Genomic DNA, 23,692 nt, shown 5'->3' on the forward strand with positions numbered 1-23,692 from the left:
TAAAGGCGTGGATAAGTTTCTCAGAGTCTTGTCGTGATATAATATTTCTAATTGTCTTAATGTTGCGAAGGTGGTAGAAGGCTGTTCTACATATATGCTTAATGTGTTCATCCAGTGATAAATCCTTGTCAAACAGGACTCCTAGGTTCCTTACTGTAGTACAGTGGACTGAAGTGTTACTGCCTCGGTTTAGAGCTCCACTTGAAAGTGGTGCTCTTATATCTTTTGGCCCAATTTTGACCATGACCTCAGTTTGTTCTGTGTTAAGCATCAGAAAGTTCCGAGTCATCCACGTCTGTATGTCTATGAGACAATCCTGGAGTTTAATAGATGGGTTTGGGTCGTCCGGTCGTACAGATACATATAGCTGGGTGTCGTCTGCATAACAATGGAAATCTATGTTGTGTTTCCTGATAATGTTGCCTAATGGCAGCATGTACAGGGTAAAAAGAATAGGTCCGAGCACGGAACCCTGAGGAACTCCGTAGTTGACCTTAGTGAATATGGAGTATTCCTCGTTAACACTAACACACTGAAATCTGTCCCATAAATAGGACTTGAACCAGACAAGTGCAGATGCTCTAATCACAACATCTTGTTCTAGTCTATGTAGCAGGATCTCATGATCTATCGTATCAAATGCTGCACTGAGATCCAGCAGGACCGATCTGGCGTTGTCTGGTAAACCAGCAGATGGCAGCAACTTTCAGGAGACCCGCTTCTCCATCTCTGAGCCCAGTAATGTTCAGGTAAGGCATTGGATATTTGAGATATTATTCAATAGAATCTTCCTCTTACTTCTAATCTTACTCTACGTATGTAGAAGATGTTTCTCCTGCTGTGAACTATTCTCTCTCATGCTCTGCTTCATCAATGAAGAACAAATTCATCGACAACATCCTTTCAGCTAATGTTCTACCTTAAAAACATCCCTACAGTTTCTTCCTTTCATCACAGTGACTCAATAATGATGGATTGTCATGAGTGAAGGTGGCTTCAGCTGCTTTTCCTTGCGTTTCAGGTCCGTGGAGATTTGAGGCCGAGGAGAAGCGAGCCTGGTGATGAGTCCAGAATCCCTCAAGGCTCCATCACACTTCCCTCCTCTATCACAAAAGTCACTTTACATGTAGAGGAAAAAAAACAAAAACAAAGTCACACACTCATCCAACAAAGCAGCCTTTCAGCACCACGGACAGCGCCCGAAGCTCCACAGTTACCGTAGCGACCCGCCCTCACCTATTCCATTTTCACTCACACACACACACACACAGGGATTGGATTGGAACAGAATGGCTACTTGAACTTTTTAAATGTTTAACTTCAAAAAAACATATATCTATATTATATATTTTATAAAATCTAAAATAAAATGCTTGAGGGGCTTAACTGGGGCTACACAGATGTTTGACGGTGCATCGCGTTCGGTGTGAGTGAATGGGGTGATGGAGGAGGTCTGAAGGTAAGAAGGATTTGTAGGTGGTGAAGAGGATCTTGAAATGTGTTTACATGTTGAAACTGCCCTCTGGTGGACACGTTTGACATTACATGTAAGGTCACATGAGATTTAGAGCTGCTAAACTGGTGAAATAAATAGTAACTTTTGTGAGGGAAACAGTTTTTTTATGTTTAAGACCCTGCCAGGCCATAAATAATTCATCATAAAACAGAACTGCAAAAACCTGACCTCCAGTGGACAAAGGTGACATTACGTGTAGATGAAAAATGTATTCAAAGCTGCTGAATTTAAGTCACTGCCAGCCCATAAATACCTTGAGAAAACATTCAGGGTTCAGGCCATACAGAGTTTCACCGAGGGCCAGACTGTGGCATACATTTGTTCAGCCAGTTCAGCAGAGTGAGTGTGAGTGAAAGAGCGAGAGACTTCAAATAAGTGACTTATTTATTTATTTAACACAAAAGATTCAAGATGGAAAAAACATCAACACAAAGCAGAAAAGAAACAAAACGGCATCGAAGAAACATATAAAGGTTAAGTAGAAATTAAAGTCAAACAATCACAGGCTCTTTTCTTCAACGCAATAAAACAATACAGAGAAGAAAATACAGTTAGCTTTAAATAATAAAAACAAGAACTTATTCTTCATAAACCCTGTTGGCTTTAAACCACACTTGCACTGTGAATTAGAAATGGAAAAGAAAAAATTCTCAGCTTCACCCACTGAGGCTGAAGTGGCTGTGACGCCCCCTGCTGGTTGGACTAAAACCTCATTTTATCAGAAAAAGGAAGGAAGCAATAAAGTCCATTAGAGAAGGAGAGAACACAGGGATGAAAGTAGGGATGGAGGAAATGGCAAAAAGAAAGGGCTTAAAGACATGAAAAAGAATGTAAGGAAAGCAATAAAAGGACAGCAAGGAAATAAATATGAGTTTGTCGACTCACAGGGAAACCACATCAAGTCCAGTCGGTGAAACCCAACAATTCACACAATGAGCAAGCAATCGTGGCAACAGTGGAGAGAAAAAACTCCCTTTTAACAGGAAGAAATCTCTGGCAGAACCAGACTCAAAGTGTACGGCCGTCTGCCTCGACCGGTTGGGGTGGAATGGGAGGAGGACAGAAAGGACAAGAGGAGGTAACTTTTGTTAGTCAGTGGTTTTGGTTGACCACAAGGAGGCCATTCTGTGCACTTCATGTTGGGTTTTTTTCAGATTCTTGTGTTCCGTTCCTCCAGGTTTTGAATCCACTGATCGCATTTCCTCAAAGATCATCATGCAGATCCATCCATTTTCCAAGAGTAGATTCACTTTTGCATTTCCAAGCCATGATTCCAATTTGCCGTCCTTGTGAGCAGATTTTTGTTTCGCCGTCACGTTTTGAGAGTTCCGTCCAATCAGAGTTCTCCAATCCTCCGCGTTCAGAGAGTTGGTCAAAGTTGTCCTGGACGTCCACCAAGCGTGACCGTTCCATCACAAGGTCCATGTCGGGTCTTGATTCTGGAACAGATATGAAAACAAAAACTAAAGCAGCAGCAAACAGTGTCTCATATCAGAGGAGGAGTCCGTTTACTCACCATCTTTGGAACTTGGAGATTGAAGCCATGTTGGGTCCTTGATTCCAAAGTAGTTCACCTTTTTATGCACAGCAGGAAAAACCTCACACCAAAATACAAACACTATACAGCGCAGTGGCATTTTCCCCCACTTTGTCCCATACCAGCGCCCTCTTGTGTTTAAAACTTTAAATACCACACATTTGACACTCAAACCAAAGCCCCTCAGTACGCCATGTAATCAAACACCAAAAGTAAGCAACCTTAAACCAAAATACCTTTGAGATGATAAATCCCATTGAGCAAAACGGCTTAAAGTTGTTTTTTCTAAACCTTGTACAAACACCAAAAATAACCAAAGTACACCACACATATCAAACCTGTTTGAATGTTATCAAAACCATTTCATTCGGCTTTCAGACATTTTAAGTAGGTTTACCCAGAGAAAAACCCAGAAAGTAAAAACACACCATTGACACCTTTTGTCTTGAAGACCAAAACCTGAGAGCTTTTAGATTTGATGAAACCACTTTGTAGTTTGAACCTTTTGATGCACAACAGGAAAAACACACCAAACCAAAAAGACACAAACCTTTATATACAGCACAGTGCTAAGTCAAACACCACAGTTAAAAAAAACCTTTCAACTCTGGCAAAACCTTGTTTTCAACACTGCACATTTGACACTCACAGGACACCATACCACATGTTTTATGAAAGAAGTTCAGAGTAAAAACCTTTGTAAACCTCGTTTGTACAAACACCAAAAATAAAACCAAAGAACACAAATCAATGGACCCAAACCTGTTTGACTTGAGGGGCCCCTCTACACACACCTTTGAAAACACCAAACATTTCATTTCAAAAATGAAACAAACGTGAACCCTGAGTCTGTTTATATATCAAAAAACAACCTGTGTTTGAACCGTATTCAATGCTTTGTGACTATATCCACGTATACACACACACACACGTATGTCACAAATATACATATAGAGACAGAGAGTATTATATCTATATATAGAGATTTTTGTACACTTACAAATAACCTAGAAACTGAGCTTTCTGTTGTACTTACAGCAGAAACCCAAATCCAATCCAGTCCCGTCCGTCCATGGAATCCGTTCCGGGTTTTGCAGCAAAGAGCAATAAGCCTGTTCTGGTAAACGGACGATAAGAATGAGAGCAGGAAATAAGCTGAAAAAAAAGAAAATGTGATATGATACCACAGCACACTGTAAAAATGTTTTTAAAAACCAAACATCAGTGAGCTAATGCTAACCTGAGCCTGTTTAGAGCAGTGTTTCCTGACCCCGGTCCTCAGGGAACTCTGTCCTCCATGTTTTACATGTTGTCCTGCTCCAACACCTGATTCAGATCAACAGCTCGTTATCAGGCTTCTGCAGAGCTTCATGACGAGCTGAATTTACATGTTTTTACAACATGAAAAAAGTGCAAAACAACAATCTCTGTAGAGTCAAATTCTAAAATGTCACATAACTGGAGATTAGCACTTTAATAAGAGAAGAGAAAGTGCAGAGCAAACACTTCACTCACCATGTGCTGCCTCCTAGCTAGCGTTAGCTACTGCTGCAGCAGGTGTGAGGACTGCAAACATCAAAGGTTTTTCATCAAATTCAACTCTAAATTAAGAACATTGTCGCCAAATTGTTAATTATATTTAAACAAGCCAGTATCAACAGGCTAACTGAAAATGCTAACAAACTAAAAGCTAGTGAGCTAACATACAAATGCTAACATGCTAACAAACTAAAAGCTAATGAGCGAACATACAAATGCTAACTAACCATAGGCTGACATAAATGCTAATATACAACACAAAAAGCTAATGGACTGACATACAATGCTAATATGCAAACAAACAAAATGCTAATGGCTAACATACAAAAAACTACTGGGCTAAGATGTTAAAAAACAAAAAGCTAATGGGCTAACACAAATGCTAACATGTGACAGTCAGGACTCAAAGACAAGAGCAAACAAACCTCCAAACTGGTGAACTGCTCCAGGCTGAGTGAACTGAGTGGAGGCAATCACAGTAACATGCAGCAGGTGAGTTAGAGGGAAACCAGGGAAAGGGGTTTCTCTGGCTTCTTCTTCTTTTAGTTTTACGGCGGTTGGCATCCATCTACAGGTGCATTACCGCCCCCTTCTGCTCTGGAGTGTGGCCCAGATACAGACCACCCTCACACCATACACGCACACATGCTCTTATCCTATATATTCCCCCAGTTTTCTATTTCATACCCTATGTATGCGTTTTATTTTCAAAAATTCATTCAAAATATTCCTTAAGAGATATGCAAATATTTCCAATGGATTCTTGTTATGGGCGTCGTTGACTATGACTGAGTACAATTTCAAGACATTCCAACAAACTTGGAATGTCCAAGTGCATGGATCGCTTTCCTGATTTTCAAAAATTCATTAAAAATATTCTTCAAGAGATATGCAAATATTTTCCACGGATTCTTGTTCAGGGCATGCTTGACTATGACTGTGTACAATTTCAAGACATTCCAAGATACTTTTGGGGTCTCTTTTGAATAAAAAGTTAAGTCACTGCCTAAGTGCATGGATCGCTTTCCTGATTTTCAAAAATTCATTCAAAATATTCCTTAAGAGATATGCAAATATTTTCAATGGATTCTTGTCCCCACAAAGACGTAAAAACATGCACAGGATTCCTAGTGAGGACATTCATCAACCCCCGTAAAACCAATTCTTAACCCTGAGAAAGGCCTTTGACGTCATTGGAACCAGACAACCCTAACCACAACGGTTTGTCCGTTTTTTGGTCCCCACAAAGATATAAAAACATGTATACTACAGCAAAATACCTAACCCTAACTTTTAACCTAACCTTAACTCAAATTTATCTCTAATGCAAACTCAAAACCTAAATCTTAACGCATAAACAACCATTTAAAGGTGCGACAGAGTGTGAGGAGCAGCCAAAAGGTCCTTGTTTCCTGTGCATTTATGTGCATTGGGTTAGGGTGTTTGTTGTTGTTGTTGTTGATGATAACAGGTCTCACTGCGATCACACTCTCTACTTTCCTGTTGCCACTGTGACAGAATCAATGGTATAACTTAACAGGCAGGAAAAACATACAATATTGATGACCTGTGGGTCTTCCAGTATCCAGTTGGTGTCAGCATCATGTTATCCTCAACGTCTGCGACAGTGTGCATAGGAGTGTGTCTCCATATTTTAAGCTTCATCAGTTTCGTAGGTATTCCATTCCCTCTCTTACTTCTCATCATTCAATCTTCCTCATCACCCTGCCTCTGTCATCGTCTCAGCTCTCACATGTTGCTCTTCCCTTCATGCCGGGGGTTGCTCTAAGTCACATGTGTCAAACTCAAGGCCCGGGGGCCAGATGTGTCCCGCCACATCATTTTATGTGGCCAGCGAGTGATTAATTGGTCTTAAAAAAATCTGTGTTAAAATAGGTCTATGCTGCTTTAAGGCGTGCATTGACCATAAACTACGTTTCCCACAATGCATGGCGATTGCGTTACACTCTTAGAAAGAAAAGTGCTAAGTAGAACAATATGAGGTTCTTCGGCTTGTCCTCATAGGAGCACCCTTTTTGGCTCCAGGTAGAACCTTTATATAAAGGTTCCACCAAGAACCCTTTTAAAACCCTTTATTCAGAAAAGGGGTTTTAAAGGGTTCTCTGGATCAAAATGGTTCTTACTGGAACCATAAGTGTTACCAAGAACCCTTGAAAAAACCCTTTCTTTGGGAAGCAAATGGTTCCAGGTAGAACCTCAGCCCTTGTAGAAGGACCCTTTTGGAACCCTTATGTCTTTAATTTCTTTATTTCTTAAGTGTGTGCCCTCAAAGTGACGGCACCGCCACTAGATCGCAGTGTATCATTGAATATGCATCATGTGACGAGTGAAATGAGTAATAAATACAGAAAGTTATTTAGCAATATGTTACAGAGTAGTTACCTCTATTTTACATTATATTTGGTTACATTTATTTTATTATATTCATTATACTTCTCCGACTGCGTAATGCGTTATCCGACTGACGGCGGTTACGCGCTGCAATTTCCCGCCCGATCAGTAGGGGTCGCTGCGCAAGGTTGTTATGCTTCTGGCTACAGTGAGCAATGGCGTCCGAGAGAGAAAGAGAGATAAAGACTGTTGTTGGTGTTGAAACAGTGGCCGTTTCTCACTTTTCAGTGTCACGGAACGCAGTTTTAAGATAATTTGAGGCGAGAAATCGGCCATTTAAAATCTAAACATGTGCTGTGTGTGTTAAGATATGACGTATTTATAGTTTGGCAGCGACGTTGTCGGCGGTGATCAGCTCTGCCTCTGTGGATGCTCGATGCGCACTGTGAGCCGGCACAGAGCAGCTTCGCTCGGCCTGTCCTGAGGACCAATCGCAGCTCTTGCCGTTTCCGTTGTCCCTTGACGGAGTGACGTACACTTAAAAAATATTTCGTGCAGTCGGAGACGACGCAGAGGACTCTGCGTAACCTACGCAGAGCACTTTACGCAGGAGTATAAATTGGGCTTAGTTACATTTATTCTGTCTTACAGTTACATCTGGGCCTTTGAGGGTAACCATTTTGCTGATGTGGCCCTCAGTGAAAATGAGTTCGACACCCCTACTCTAAGTGTTCTTATGTGTTCAGTTGAAAGCAGGAGTTGGGGGGGGGGGGGGCGACCCTGTCGTTTCAAGTGTAACTCAGAGCAGCGACGGGCCAAAGAGGCCGGCTCCGATAATGATCAGCATGTCTGAAATCACGGCACGTCGAGTGTGTAGGTGGGGAGGCGATGAAACAGAACTGTGTGCAGTGAGGGGAATGAGAATGAGATGAGAAATAAAAGAAGTGCAACCACGTCACAGATTGGACGAGCGGCTGCACGCACACACCCACTGCTGCCACCCCTGAACCAGCTGTCTGCAGACCACGTCAATAACAGTTCATTTTTTTTTTGCTCCACGGTGGCCGTAATGGGGTTTCAATGAGGCATCAAATGAGTTCTGCTCGAACAGAATCACTATTCAGCACAAAACGCTTCGTCGCTGCTGCAGATACAATTCTTTTTCTCCAGCAGCAGCAGCAGCAGCAGCAGTGTCAGGGAGCAACAATAAGAAAAGAGTGACTGTACGTTAAAAGGGCCGAGCACACCCAAAGACAATTTATGGATGCAGACGGGAGGAAGTCGGAAAGTGATTCATAACGGCAAGTTTTGTTTTTCGAGCGGTGGTCCTCGAACTTTTTCAAGCGCCGTCTGATGAAATATGAAATAAATGAATCAAAGTAACAACATTCGTTAAAGTACAGTGGTGTAAATAGGCCGAGGAGGCAGATTTATTCTCTCAGCATCATCCTCGTCTTCCTCACATATACACTACCGTTCAAAAGTTTGGGGTCACCTATATACACTTTTTTGGTATTTTTTGTGTGTTTTCCATTAAAAGTCACACTTATTCATCAAAAGAGTTGCAAAATGAATAGAAAATATAGTCAAGACTTTAACAAGATTAGAAATAATGTTATTCAAAATAAAGAACCAGCAAAACTGTTTTCAGCTGTGCTAACATCATTGCACAAGGGTTTTCAAGGGTTTTCCAATCATCCAATAGCCTTTTAATGCGATTAGCACACTGGAAATGGGCCTCTATACACCTATGTACATATTACATTAAAAACCAGACGTTTGGAGCTAGAATAGTCGTTTACCACATAAACCCATTAAGGCCTGTAACGCCTGGAAAAAAACGCCCGTCAAACCTATGGGTGACTTCAGAAAGGACCTCGAATGTAATGACTTTCTCCTCAAAAACAAAAAGTAACTCGGAACGACTTGAAATTTACCATCATAATAGTCGGCATCGCCCTGAACAAGGATCAGTTGTAAATATTTGCAAACCTCTTAAGGAATAATTTTAATGACTTTTTGAAATTCAGGAAATTATCAATTTTGCCCTGATGCACTTTGACATGCTGACTTTCTTAAAAAAAAAGAAAGAAAAATAAAAAAGTATCTCGGAATGACTTGAAATTTACCATCATAATAGTCGGCATCGCCCTGAACAAGGATCCGTTGAAATTTTTTTTTGAAATTCAGGAAATGATCCGCAGGTTGCACCAAATGTGCATGCTCCAAAGCCGGCTGACGAGTGCAACTATGGACACCGCGAGGAAAGCATCGCAGGTAAAGTCAATAACACATCCAATATTTGTTTATTTTTATTAAGTTATTTATTTCATGAAATTGTACTGTTTTAAATGGGGCCGTACCTATGTTCCCCGGGTCCTATGTTTCCTGCTTTGTGTGTGACCAGGGAACATCGAACCCTTTTTTTTGTAAACAAACCGGGGAAACTCTCTCTCTGCTGACAGATGTGCAACTGACAGTGACAGTTTTCCTGATCTGATTATATAAATGTTGAATCAAAATGTTTATTATTAGTAGTATTATTATTATGATGATTATTATTATTAATAATAATAATAATAATAATAAAAATACTAATAATAATCGATATTAATAAAAATATTGTTCATGTTTTCTAATTTTTACCTGTAACCGCCATGTTCGTTTGTGGACGACCAGAGAATTCACAGATTTGCGCCAACATTATTTGTCTTGCTGCGCTCTTAATCAGTCTGTCTGGCTACTTCACACACCAACGCACGGCGCATATTTTCCAGACTGGTAAAAATAATGTGGAAGAGGTGTAGCTACATGTAGGGGAAACATATCAACAATATATTTTTCTGTTTTTAGGAGCAAACTAGTGACTAGACCAGGGGTCAGCAACCTTTACTCTCCCCCAATTCATCTGGAGCTGCAAAACCTATTTGACCCTTAAAATGAAGATAACACAGTGTATAGTTTTATATATAGTTATACTATATTCAGAGGGATTTGAATCTATCCAAAAGGTTATTTCTAGTATGTTTGACAGAAGTTTTTAAATACAAAAGGGGGTCATACAAGATACTAATTACATTTTTGTTTCCAAGGTTTTTTTTTGTCATCCACTGTAAGCAAACTATAGTTTGTTGCATTTATGAAATTATAGAACAAAATGAAAACTGTTGACATTTTATTGTTGTTTCAAAAAAGGCATGCCTGACATCGGTTCAATTTAACATGAGACAGAAGTGTCCCAAACACTTTTATTGAAAACTTTCCCATGAAAGTCATCAGAATTAAATTTGTGACTTTTCAACCTTTCCCAGCACATCTGAAGTTCCAGTAAGCGAGTAGCCTCTGGTCCCTGTAAACAACAAAATGCAGGTTTGATGCATTAAATGCCACTGTTAACATAGTCATTTATGAACATACAGTACTCTATCAATTCCATATAGTCTGGACAGACATCCAAAATAATGTTGTATTTTTAGCTATATAATATGTATGCCAATCATTAGCATGCAAGTTAATACAACAAATATCAATGATTATATTATTTATTATTCAGAGTTCGTACACTTTTTAGCAATAGTTTTCCATGACTTTTCAATGACTTCTCCATAACCTTTCATTGACTTTCCAAGACTGAAAATCGGTGCCATCCCAGTCTTACATGAATGTCCATTTGTTTTGACTGCAAAACTTTGTCCGTGGTCTGCATCTTTCAGTAGCCAAAGTTTAAAGCTCTGCTTAAAAAGCCACTCTGTTGTAACTTTCTTTCATACTTATTGATTTTAATTATTATTTGAGTAATGCTTTAAAGTAATGGTTAAAAGAGAGGAAGTGGTTGTATTATGTAAGGGCTTTTTTGTTCTTCACGTTTTGGTTGATGCCTGCAGTATACACTTGCCTGCAGTATACACTTGCAGCCACTAGATGGCATCGTAAATCATATCACACTCGTTGAAACTACACTTTCCTGGCATTTTGTCGTTGAATAGAGCTCAAAATCCATGTGAGGACTGGAGGGTCGCTAAGCACGGTGATCTGCTTGTTTCCGCTTGACACTTCTGTGTCAATTTAAATTTTAATCGCACATTACATCATTTTATTTAGGTTTTACGCATCCAAAATATTATCCATGCAATATTTCCATGACTTTTCCAAAACTTTACAGGACCTAGAAAATGCATTTACAATTTCCAAAACTTTTCCAGGTTTTTCATGACCGTACGAACCCTGATTATTATTATTATTATTATTATTATTATTATCATTATTACTACAGTCTGGACCCATGCAAACCACACTTGTGCGCCTGATCTCAAGCAAATGACTGCGGGCAAATAATAATTCTTATAGGGCTTTATTGAGTGTTATCAATGTTGGTGTCATCAATTGTTTACCTTAATTCAACTGCTTCAGAGTAATAGTGCTGGTTAAATAAACGACCCAGCTCTCGTCTCTACAGCACCGCAACACAAACGCGCCCCGTAACCTCTTGTTTATGACAGATAAGACTACACAAATATACACATGGTGATGTTTATGCTTCGTTTTGTTCGTATTTTGCAGGTCAGTGCTAATTAACTAGCACTTGAACCAATTTCTAATGCTAGTAATGCAATCACTAAGTGTCACCGGCATGTCGTTAGCTTGCAAGCTAACGCAGTATGTCTGTACGTCCTTAAACTGTATATTATTTAAAACAGTACAATTTCATGAAATAAATAAATAACTTAATAAAAATAAACAAATATTGGATGTGTCATTGACTTTACCTGCGATGCTTTCCTCGCGATGTCCATAGTTACACTCGTCAGCCGGCTTTGGAGCATGCAAATTTGGTGCAATCGGCGTTCGATTACTTTCGTCTGTGACCTGCCCGTGACCTATGTGACGTCATTTCAACACTTTTCGACTCGTACCTGTAAACTTCAATTCGTCTTCACAGAGAAGATTTCGTAGTCGTAGAAATTAGAGTTGTACTCACAAGACTTTGCACTCACAGCTTTTAGATTCGTACTCACATAAAAACAATCCTAACCCGAACAATTTCTCAGACTCATGTGTATGAGAGCAGAATTTTCGGTACAACTTTTTTATTTACATACAAATGTTTATCATCACGAATACGAATGTTTAGAATTGTGGATACGTCTTTTTGACAGTTGTCTTACTCCATACTGGTTCACATACTTTTTAATTACAAGGTTTTTCCATGTTATTTCATTCATTTTGAAAAAAAAAATATTTTGAACTCATACATTTTTCATTGGTGTCAGATTATTTGGAAGGGCCCCCTGGGAATTTTTTGCCTAGGGCCCCTACAGACTCTAGAATCGCCTCTGCACGGGGGGTTAGAGTGTGGAAGCTGGAGAACCTGGATTAAAACCCACGTGAATGTTCCTCAGATGAACCGGGAATCGAAGTGGTCACCTTCTTTTCATACTGTATACATTCTGGAAATTGTCTTTTATGTACATTATCTATTGTGTAATATGTAATTGTTGTATTATTTGACTTTTTTAAGATAGTCTCAGTGTTGATATCTTTTTATTTCACTTTTCTTATTAACGCATATTTATTATTTATTATTTTATTTTTATTCCTTATCTTTACTGACAAATAAAGGACTCTCTTATCTTCTTGCTGCGAGGCAACCATGCTCGCCACTGCACCACCGTGCTTCCCGAAATTAGTGGAAAAGTCATGTTGCGATTTGCTATCATGGTGTGTCTTCTTCGTCCACTCTCGACGGTAGATCTCCTTTAGAAACATCATCTCAACACCTTGATTTCAGCTGTCGACTAAGGCTTCATGAATAAAGATGAGACGAGATGTTTCCTCATCAGGTGCCATGTCGTTGAGGAGTTGAGGAGAAGATCCATGTCAGCAGAACATTACGTAGGCCGCCACAGGTTCGTTTCAGTCCACTTAACTCGTCTGAATAATTCACCAGGCACACACTCACACAGTGTGTGTGAGTAAATAGTTTGCGCCTGTGTCATCATTTACTGTTATTTCCCTTTTTTTTTTTCCCAGCAGCCATCTTCAAACAATGTCGACTTCAATGTAATCTTCCCTCAGGACTGAGGACAAAGGTGTTTTCTTAATACCAGCGTGAGTCAGCAGATCAAAAGGCTCAAGACTTAATTAAAAAAATATATAAATATGTGCGTGTGTGGGAAAGCAATTATTCTCGCGTAATAATAGTGCGGCTAATTGATTCATTAAGAATGAAAAGCAGTCGCTCGGGAGCTGTGTGCAGGATCAGAGGAGACAAAGGAAAACTACAAAGAGGATTTGATTCAAAAGCACAACACGAAAACAGCTTTGGGATCAGTGGTGCTTTTACTGCATGTTAGTTTTACATTCGCTGGTAGTATTTCTGTAAAATATATAAACTCTACGCCGGTGCTGCATCCGTAATTCGTTATCGTACAGCGTCATCTGCTGGTCAGTAAAGGTCATTTCACAGTCTTTATTTTTACCAAACAATCTCCTCCATCCTGAACCCGACGACGAAGTGTGACATAAAACGACAAACAATGCTTCATCAAATACGACACGTCCACAAAATGGCAAGTTAATTGTCACAGGAAACATAAACAATCTCCTTAAGCATAAAAAATACACATATACATATATATATATATATATATACACATATATATATATATACATACATATATATATACGTATATATACATATATACACATATATATAGATACATTTATACATATATATACACATATATATATACATTTATATATATATATACATATGTATATATATATATATACATATGTATATGTGTATATATACATTTATATATATATATATTTATATATATATACATATATACACACATATATATATACACATATATATATATACATATATATATATATGTGTATATATTTGTGTATATATATATATATATATACGTATATATATATGTAACAGAGGACAAGCCGAACGGATTCCAGAAGATTAAAAAATACTATACAGCCTCACAGGTAAAAGCATCTGTCTTCCAAACACTGCGTCTGGATCGTTAAGTTAGACTAAAATCAGTTGCCGTGGAGAAAAGCACAAACATCTATCTTTCAATAATGAGTAAAAACAGTGATAGATGAGAAAAGTCCCGCATAACTGGACTTTGATGCTGATTCCTGAATTATACTCCTCAGGTATTGGAGTTTAATATCAAAAAATGACAGAACCTTTTTGACACCACAGAAAGTTTTACACCCAACTGTATGTACTGTAGAGCCCAGTTGACCAAGTAAATAAGCAATAGAAGAGACTTTCACAGACCCAGACGTATCGGTATTGCTGTTAAATGCGGGAGAATGTCATGTAAACAGAAAATAATATGTGCATTTCTGCTCATCCTATTTTAAAAGCATGGTTGCATGGCTTATAAATTACATTTCTTTTGTCATAAGTTCGGGATCATTGCCAAAATAGTATACATCAGCTGATATATAGACATCTTTTTTTTGGACGTTCTCTGATGCAATTAAAGGATTTGGTGGAGAATGACACAGAGAACAGGAGCTCTGTGTCACCGCTGTCTTTCACAAAGCCAGTAATTCCAGTAACCAGGAGGTGGACTTAGCTCATCGGAGCTGCCCGTTCTCTAAATAAACGGTTGACGGCACACGGGTGCGTGGCGAGTGCTCTCCCCCGATTAGTAAACAGCCAGTGAGTCAGAAATGTCCACTTCTGACTGGAACAGCAGGAAATCCGGGGTCCTTTGAGTAACCTTTGGACTCTGCTGAAACAGAGCCATCATCGTGTAAGGTGAAAATAAATACGGAGACACGATCCTGGATCATCGCTCAGCACAGAGACTTTGGTCGAACCTTCGGGAAAAGCTGAAAAACAACAACAACAACAACAAAGGAAAACCATTAAAAGTCCTGTTTCATGTCAACACACAAAACCCAAAAAATTAGGATGTGATGGGTTCGAGCCCCGTTTGGAACAACTGTGGAACAAGGGCCTTACTGCAAGGAGTTTGTGTGTGCGTGGGTTTTCTCCGGGTTCTCCGGCTTCCTCCCACAGTCCAAAAACATGCAATATGGGGATGAGGTGAATTGGTGACTCTAAATTGACCGTAGGTGTGACAGGGTCTCTGCAGGTTTCAACAAGTCAAATTTAAGACTTTTTAAGACTTTTTTTAAGACCATAATGAATACAATTCAAGACCCATTTCAAATCCATACTGGCAAAACTGGAGCCACAAATCCTTGAACTTGCAATTCGGCTCAGCTGTGGGCCTTCATTAAGTTTTCTCCGCTGCTATGCTAAGCTGTAACACACCACGGCGCGCGCAAAGCCCACTAGCTAGCGGTGCTCGATAAATTCTCACCGGGCAGCACAGGTGGCCTACTTTAGTTCCGTGTTGTAGTTCTGTTATCGCGCCCTCAAAAATAGAAAAATTTCAAAGCGAGACTGAAGTTTATGCACGTTTTAAATGAAAGTAACGTTATTAGATTGTTAAGACCTTTTTAAAATTGTATTTAAGACCTTACGTGGGATTTTAGGAGAATTTAAGACATTTTAAGGCCTTAAATTCAAATGATTGGATTTAAGACTTTTTAAGACCCCGCGGATACCCTTGTGTGAGAGTGTGAGTGAATGGTTGTTTGTCTCTATATGTGGCCCTGCGATGGACTGGCGAACTGTCCAGGGTGTACCCCGCCTATGCCCCCCCCGACCCTCTGGTGGAGGATACAGTGGTAGATGATGGATGGATGAATGGTGACGTTTTGATCTTACCCCAAAGTAGTTGTTGGGCACTAATCCCTCCCTGCCACAGAGCGACGCCCACCACCAAGCCGATCCTTCCGGTTTCTGCAGGATCGTGACCATGTCTCCCTCCCTGAAGCTCAGCTCGTCGGCTGCCTGAGCCGGGTAGCTCCACAGGGCATAGAGCACGCCGCTGTTCTCCAGTCCCATCGCCTCCTCCACACCTGATGTCACACAGAAAAATACATGGGGGTTATAGTCAAAGCGACGGGGGTCAAAGCGACGACCAAAAGTCATATCCCGATATATTCAGGCTGAATATCGATATATGATATATATCCGGACATTTTTTCCCGCAAAGTGAGAGCTGTGAAATGAAATGTTCATCCAAAGTCAAGTATGACATGTCACAAGCAGTTTTATTGAAACCGGCTATTTCAGTGGAACAGTTGGAAAATCAAGTGAATAAATAATAAAAACAGGTTTCTTCACCTGGTTCATGAATAAATCCTCAGCTGTTCAAATAATAAAATTAATAAACTCTATAACAGCGGTACCTTTTCTGAAATCAAAGCTCCGTAAGGAACTATACCAATATATGCGATATGGTCTAATTCCATATTCCATTTAAAAATTAGTGGTGGTCACGTTAACACGGTAACAGCGTTTCCATGACGACTGACCTGACGTCATGTTTACGTGACTCCCGATGAAATGAGTCTCTAAAGCAGGGGTCACCAACCTTTTTGAGACAGAGAGCTACCTGAAGGGTAAAGAATAATATGGAGGGCTACCACATTTACATTTTTTTTATTTGTTTACCATTTAAATTATTAATATTATGCATTAAACTGCATACACATTCATTCCAGTGCTTACTCCTAACGATTACCAGTTTTTATAAACAATATCAAAGATATTTTACTGAGCGATCATACGGATACATGCAAGTGAGGTGAAGTGAAGTGAGCCCGCGGGCACTGTATTGGCTGCCTGCGGGCTACCAGGTGCCCGCGGGCACCACGTTGGTGACCCCTGCTCTAAAGTAACGCTAAGCTTTAAAAACAGAGGCACACACACGCAGTACACAGGTACGCTGGTTATTTGTAGCGCTGCTCTTTTCCTTTAATAAACAGAACGCTCCAGTTTGACTGTAGGCGCGCTAACCAGCGCTAAAGGAGCTAACGCAGCTAACGCAGCTAATGGAGCTAACTGCTAAACGGTGCCTTGACTCCGTTGTCGCGGCACGTAAACATGGCGCCGCACTCGTCTTTTTCCGATCGGTCGTCGTGGAAACGGCGTCATGCGTTAACCTAGTGCCCACCTCTATTGAAAATATATCGATACATAGCCCCCAGCCTTACTCGGGGGCCAGGTTTTCAGACACTACAGATGGATTTCCTCACGAAACCATGTGATGAATGTGTTTACAGAGAATGGCCTAAAAAAGATAAAAAAAAATATCCAGTATATATCAGTTGTCTGAGCGAACAATGCCTTACTGATGCCGGAGGTCAGAGGAGAGCGGTTTCACAGGAAGCAGCAACTGTCAAATTACAATATCTTATGATTCATTCTTTTATGAGTAACGTTTAGCAGCGAAGAGCACAATTCCAAGGGAGTGTGTGTGTGTGTGTGTGTGTGTGGTGTATATGATACACGTGTGGGTGGAGGCGCCTCACCCTTCAGGTAGCTCTCGCACTCGTCAAACGCCACAGCGTAGGGATCGCACTTGTGGGAGGCGATGGCGCCGTCGCTCTCCGTCATGGCCATGACGGCGGCGCCGTTCCTCACCAGGAACTCGCACAGAGGACGGTCGTTACACGAGGCTGCACAGTGCAGAGGAGTCCTGTGTGAAATAATAATAATAATAATATGTGGTTTAATAGCAGGAATTGTATATGTGTATAATCACTCATTTGGTTTTTAGCCCTGTTTTTTAACTTTTACAGCAGGTTTACAGAGATCTGTCAGGGTCTGTGTGACAAAAATGTTGTCATGTACCCATTTCTTGGCTTTTTGGTTCACCCTACACAGACAAAATCCACACATCTGATACCTGGATATTCTTGAATCCAGTTGGTGAGACCAAACACGCTTGTGTTTTCGTCAAAAAAGACAACAAAGAAGAGGGAAACCATGGAAACTCGGCTGAGGCTGTTATGAGGACGTACACTGGTAACCACCGCACGTGTACAAGCCAGCACTCACAGAAAAAAAAACAAAAAAACATGGAGAACATGTGTATTTTTAAAACTTCAAGTCATTATTTACCAGCCGTGGCTGTCTGGTGAGCTGACGTTGGCTCCGATGCGAACTAGGAAGTCCACGATGTTGTAATGTCCGCCGCAGACTGCGTTGTGAAGGGCGGTGATGCCTTCGTCGTTCGGCTGGCTTGGGTCGCTCATCTGTGGAAAATGGATGAATCCATTTTTGGAAACAGAACCGATTAACGTTCAGTTAAAAATGTGCATAAAAAGGGAAAACTTAGTATTTTAAGTAAGTAAAAACATAGAGTTGACAATAACAGAAATATGGCAGTGTCATTACATTTGACAAATGCCATGTTACATTATTGATTTTCATGGTTTTCATGTAAATTACATATTTGCATATAAGTATTTGTGTTATGAATCATTGTCAGTGGTATAGAGTATCTTTACACACACACACACACCTCCTGAGCTGCTCTTTGCACTGTGTCCAGTTCTCCTACCAAAGATCCGTCCAGCAGCATCACCAGTGGGCTCAGCCGAGCTCGCCTCCCTGTGACTTTGCGTTCCCGATTGGACAGACGTAGAATGGAATGGTAGCTCTGAAGGGACAAAAAACTGCTTAATTTCATAAAGTAAAACCATAGAGAGTTATTCCATTAATTTAAAACAAATTGACCATCATCTCTTTAATTATCATTATTATTATTACCAAGTGTTTCTAAAGCATAATCATCAATCATTGTATAAATACCATTATTTTAAGACATTAAAATGTACTTTACTTACTCTGAAGTCAACAGGAATCATTGTGGATGTCTGGGGGATTGGTGCAGGAGGCATAGCACTGTCCTCTCCGTCTGAGGAGCTGCTGCTCTCGCTACCGTGCTCCCCCTTGTGGCCGCGACGCTTCCTGCGGAAAAGCTTGTCGATGAGGTTTTTGTACTGGTTGGGCTGATAGTGCGAGGCCCTCTTCAGGGGCTGCGACTGGTCTACTGAGCCACGCCTCTTTAGCGCCCGTGGGATTTCCGCGCGGATACGTAGCAGCTCCTCCATGTCGGGGATCACCTCCATCTGGGCCTCGGGGGCCACCACTGGCTGCAGCCTGGTGGGGCTCAGGGGCCGCGGTGCAGGGGTCGGAGCGTGCTCAACCTCTGGCATGCTGGGGTTCTCCGAAATCACTGGCAAGTGATGAACTAAGTCCAGCCTTTCGAGCTCTGCATCGATATCTGCTGGCTTCAGCACTGCAAATATAAACAGCACACCCATGTTAGCATGTTAGCTGAACAAAGATCCTATGGATGTACAGTAGTAAGGCTGTCACATTTTATCCAAAATATGGATATCTGGGGGAGGGGTCAAATGCAAACTTTAAAAATTTAAGTTAAAATAAACAGACTAGAAACACCTCAGACTGTTTAAGTTTGGTTCTGCCTGCCTCTACCTTTGCTCATTAGAAGAAGACGTTTTTCTACTTTTGCTGTGACCATGGAGGACACAAACCAGCTAATAGCTTCCCCTATTAGCTTCATGACAGCAGGTGGAAGAAAATCTGCTGACTCACCCATTAGTGCAGCTAACCGCTAAACCGCCTGCCTCAGGGCAAATGGATAATTTCCTGAATTTCAAAAATTCATTAAAATTATTCCTTTAGAGGTTTGCAAATATTTTCAACATATCCTTGTTCAGAGTGATGTCGTGTATTATGATGGTAAATTTCAAGTCATTCCGAGATACTTTTTATTTTTGAGAAGGAAGTCAGCTCACTGTCAAAGTGCATCAGGGCGAATGGATAATTTCCTGAATTTCAAAAATTCATTAAAATTATTCCTTAAGAGTTTTGCAAATATTTTGTCGACTATTATGATGGAAAATGTCAAGTCATTCCGAGATACTTTTTTTTTTTCTGATGAGCCTGTCGCCTGCCTTGGGATTTTAGTGTTAGTGTGCAGATGTCAAACGTGTTTTACCATCACTGTATATCGCTGGCTGTCTCAGCTCTGGCGGGGGGTGCTGAGGCGGGAAGACAGAATGGTGTAAGAACTCCCTTGGGAGGGGTCCAGATGTGTGGTAAGGCGACATGTCCCCTTCACCTCCTCCCATAAATCTCGGGTGCGTCGTCGTCATTGCTCTCCAATGGGGATTTTGGAGACGCATGATCACAGAGAGAGGGATGGGTTTGCGCTTGCGGGTCTCGGCAGACGTCGGGGGTATAGAGATACGGGAGATGATGGGCTGAGGGTGGTAAGGGGAGTGAACTGGGGACGAAACATCTGGAGGTACTGTGATTCGAGTGTTCCGTGAAAGAGATCCGTGGCCGTACTGGTGGGATGGGGAGCGAGGATCCTGGAAAAGGAAAGGGAAACGGGTTTAAATTCTTGTTAATCCAGGTCTCCAGCCATTAACATATGACTCATCAAAGGCAGGCAAAAAGGAACACTTGACTTCTATTTAGCAGGTGAAAAGAGTCGCATTACGGGTTTACGGTATTATGTCTGCTGGATGTGAAACTAGACTTTTCACCCGATTAACACCACCCACCTTTTTAGGGCTTGGGGATGGAGGAGGGCCATCAAGGTTGGATTCTCTCCAGCTGCTGTTTGGCACAGATGGCCGCAGCCACTCTGTCTCTGCAATGAGAAAATTGTGACGTTGAAAGAACATTGAAGACCACACACACGGTACAGTTCAGTCCGTACTGGCGAAGACTTCACTGACGCCATACAAGTTGAGAAATTTAGAGCAGGAGGTATCAGAAATCAACCAACTGTCATAGGTGTGGTGAGGTTTTCGCTCATAAGACATGTCGAGATCTGTCTCGTTCCACTTGCTGGGACTCTTTTGCCACTGCACACCCTCATCTGAGAGCGAAAGAGAGAACATAAAACCACAATAAAAACAAAAACTTGAGTCGATAATCACGAAAAAAAAAAAGAGAGATTCAAATTCTTTCGGTTGGACTACAAGTGGTAGCCTTTTTTTTTTTCTATTTTGCATAGAAGGCTGGGGGTGGTGGACTTTTCCATCTTCCATGAGATGCTCATGAAGAAAACAATGTGATTATAGTTAACTTAATACCAATATAGTTTTGGTTCTTTGGCTCACGGCTATCAACTTAGCATATTGATGCTGGATCAGTACAGCCACTTACCAGGTTGCCTGAAACCAAGGTTTCGCGGGACTGTCTGCGACCCTGGCCGATTGAAAGACAACGGGGAGTGGCTTCTGTCCGGACGAGGTGACCTGCGGCCCATGGTGCTGCTGTCGTACGGGCTCAGCAGGCTGGAGGAGAGGTATGCGGTAGAGCGAGACGATGGGTCAAGAGGAACGACTGCGGGGCTCGGCATGGGGCTTAAATCAGCATAACTGATTGAACCTTGTGGGCTCCTGTCGTAACGACTGGGGGAACCACGCCTTGGGGAAGTCCGTCCCGGGGACACGTGCCTCGGAGACTCTCGTCTCGGGGAGAGTTTGGGGCTCCGCTGGCCGTAAGAGTAACTCTCAGATCCAGATCGAGGAACAGGGGATCGTCCCTCCCTGACGGGTGACAAGTTCTGGGTGGGTGAGACTGGATTGGTGTTGAAGACGGGGGAGGGGGAGGACGGTGTGTTTTTGTTGCTGTAGGTGTCCGCAGAATAGAAAGACGAGGACGTGTGGGAGTAAGGCATCGAGCTGGAGCTGCCATTGCTGCTGGAACTTGACTCTCTTGATCTGAGGTCACTGGACTGCAGAAAAAAAGACATTACAAAGAAGTAAATACCGAATATCTTGTTTACGCTTGCACGGGACACTGTGGAGCGACCTACAAGAACACACAGAGGTGTTTATTCTCAACACGTTCGTTGCAGTATTTGCCACAACGGCAGGGGGTGTACAGCCAAAATATTTGGTGAATAAGCAGGAAGTCAACGTGTGCTGCTGGATATAAACGTCCGCTGCCTAGAAACAGTAGTAAACAACAACTTTCACGCCAACAAAGTTAAAAAAATTCAGAGGTGCACGCGCCCTAGCATCGCGACACATTTTGGAGCTGACGCGCCCGGTCCGACACAGGATATGACGTCATTTTTGTCTCGCGCCCGGCACACTACGCCGACCATAAACCTAGCTTCATGCAGAGGTGAGGCTTAATGTTGGTTATGTGACTTGATCAGGGTGTACAGCACCTCTTGTCTGGTACCAACTTTTACTGGTGACATCTCGAAGAATTTGAAGAAATGACCCATCGACTGGTGGATGACAAAATGTCTTCATTTTACCTCAGTCAGGACAGTGGGAGATGAAAGAATCCCTCACATGTGCATGAACCCATGTACATTTTGCACATATACGGTTTGAGTCGTTTTCCGTTGCTATACAACCTCCTCAATGTGGGCGCACACATAGCACAGTTGCACAAAAATGCTGTGACGTGGTTTTATTACGCGACATGAACACACAGACTAGTAATAAGCAAAACAGTTGTTTTCATTTAACCTACTGTATGGATTTTTGAATTTGCTTCATGTTATATTATATTGTATGTTTTTTTCAGAACCCCATGAAGATTAGCTGCACCTTAGGGCAAAGCCGATGAGAACCCCACCCAGATACATCAGCTCCGTAAATGTGAATATTTTCAGGTTCCTTTGCTCCATAAAATAAAGAAATAATTTTGAAAAGTTTGAAAAACACTGACCAACATTTATTTTTTAACATTTTGTGAAATTTATAGAACCAAACAAATGATCATTAATTGCAGCCCTACTGCAAAACTAACTTAATATCTGTAATTATGTGTGTGTGTGTGTGTGTGTGTACCTGGGAAACAAACTGGGTGGTGTTGTTGTTGTTGCTGGACGAGGCCTCCTTCAGCATGGAGTTATACTCTCTGGATAACTCATCCGCCGTCGCCAGTGATGCATTCAGGTCGTCATTTATGGACTGGACTAAATTCAAAGCAAAAGAACAATTAGTAAAAGATATTAACTCCGTTGCGTGAACAAGCACAAAGGTAAACAAAACAAACAGGTAAAGTCGAGGTGAACTCACACAGCATGCTGCTGCCAAAGCTCGCCTGAGAACTCATGGCTGTGAGGTAGCAGCGCTCTGCTCCTGGAAAAGAAAAAAAGAGAAAAGTCTCAGACTGTTTTCTAATAAAGATGTTCCAAGCTGGGGAAATATGTAGACGGATTTGTATGAACAAGCTCTGCTCTCTGGTTCCTCCCTTTCCATCTGACTAAGACTGACTCTGCAGCCGTGATGCAACAGAATGCAGCCTCTTTCTCGCGCTCTGTCGCGCCTCAGGCTTCAGGCTCTCGCTCCACCTCAGGCATTTGGACAGAGAGCAAATAAACAAATGACCTGATCATCGTCTTTCATGTTTTAACAAGCCACAATTTCCTCATACCTTTCGACACTTATATTAGCCGATCTGAGCCCATCACAAACCAAGTGGCAGCAGTGCTGAGTCAACCTCGCCGTGTGCACCAGAAACCAGGTGTTCCAGTTTACATCGCGTATCGCGGGTCGGCTGCAGAGCCAGTTTCTGACACACAGACGCGATGAAACTCCACTTCGCAGTGGGTGAAGGATCACACTCGCACTCCAGACGCCGCGTCACGTGACTCATCACGGTCGAAAAAAAACGAATGTGCTAAAGCCAAAAAGAGTCATCGAAATGGCTTACGGTCACAACTGTAAAATATCCAGAACAGAACTTTTTGACTTCTGCTCACATAGATTTGTTGCTAAACTGCCACCTTTTTAATTCCTGTCATTTAATTTCCCATTTTCCCAAATCATTT

The 23,692-nt window shown here is 41.5% G+C and overlaps 1 protein-coding gene across 1 annotated transcript; it reads right to left on the bottom strand.

Moving 5' to 3' along the window:
- Positions 1-13,912: 13,912 nt before the first annotated feature.
- Positions 13,913-22,974, bottom strand: ppp1r13l (protein phosphatase 1, regulatory subunit 13 like; the record flags this gene model as incomplete). Its single annotated transcript, XM_083886407.1, has 12 exons — positions 13,913-14,816; positions 15,724-15,917; positions 17,376-17,542; positions 17,968-18,101; positions 18,371-18,508; positions 18,696-19,150; positions 19,877-20,252; positions 20,448-20,536; positions 20,675-20,767; positions 21,058-21,631; positions 22,707-22,834; positions 22,938-22,974. The coding sequence occupies 12 exons, from the start codon at positions 22,972-22,974 to the stop codon at positions 14,781-14,783; spliced, it is 2,421 nt and encodes an 806-aa protein (XP_083742533.1). The 3' UTR covers positions 13,913-14,780.
- Between the last annotated feature and the right edge of the window lie 718 nt (positions 22,975-23,692).

The sequence above is a fragment of the Microchirus variegatus genome, assembly GCF_963457635.1.
Source record: "Microchirus variegatus genome assembly, chromosome: 3".
NCBI classification, from domain to species: domain Eukaryota; kingdom Metazoa; phylum Chordata; class Actinopteri; order Pleuronectiformes; family Soleidae; genus Microchirus; species Microchirus variegatus.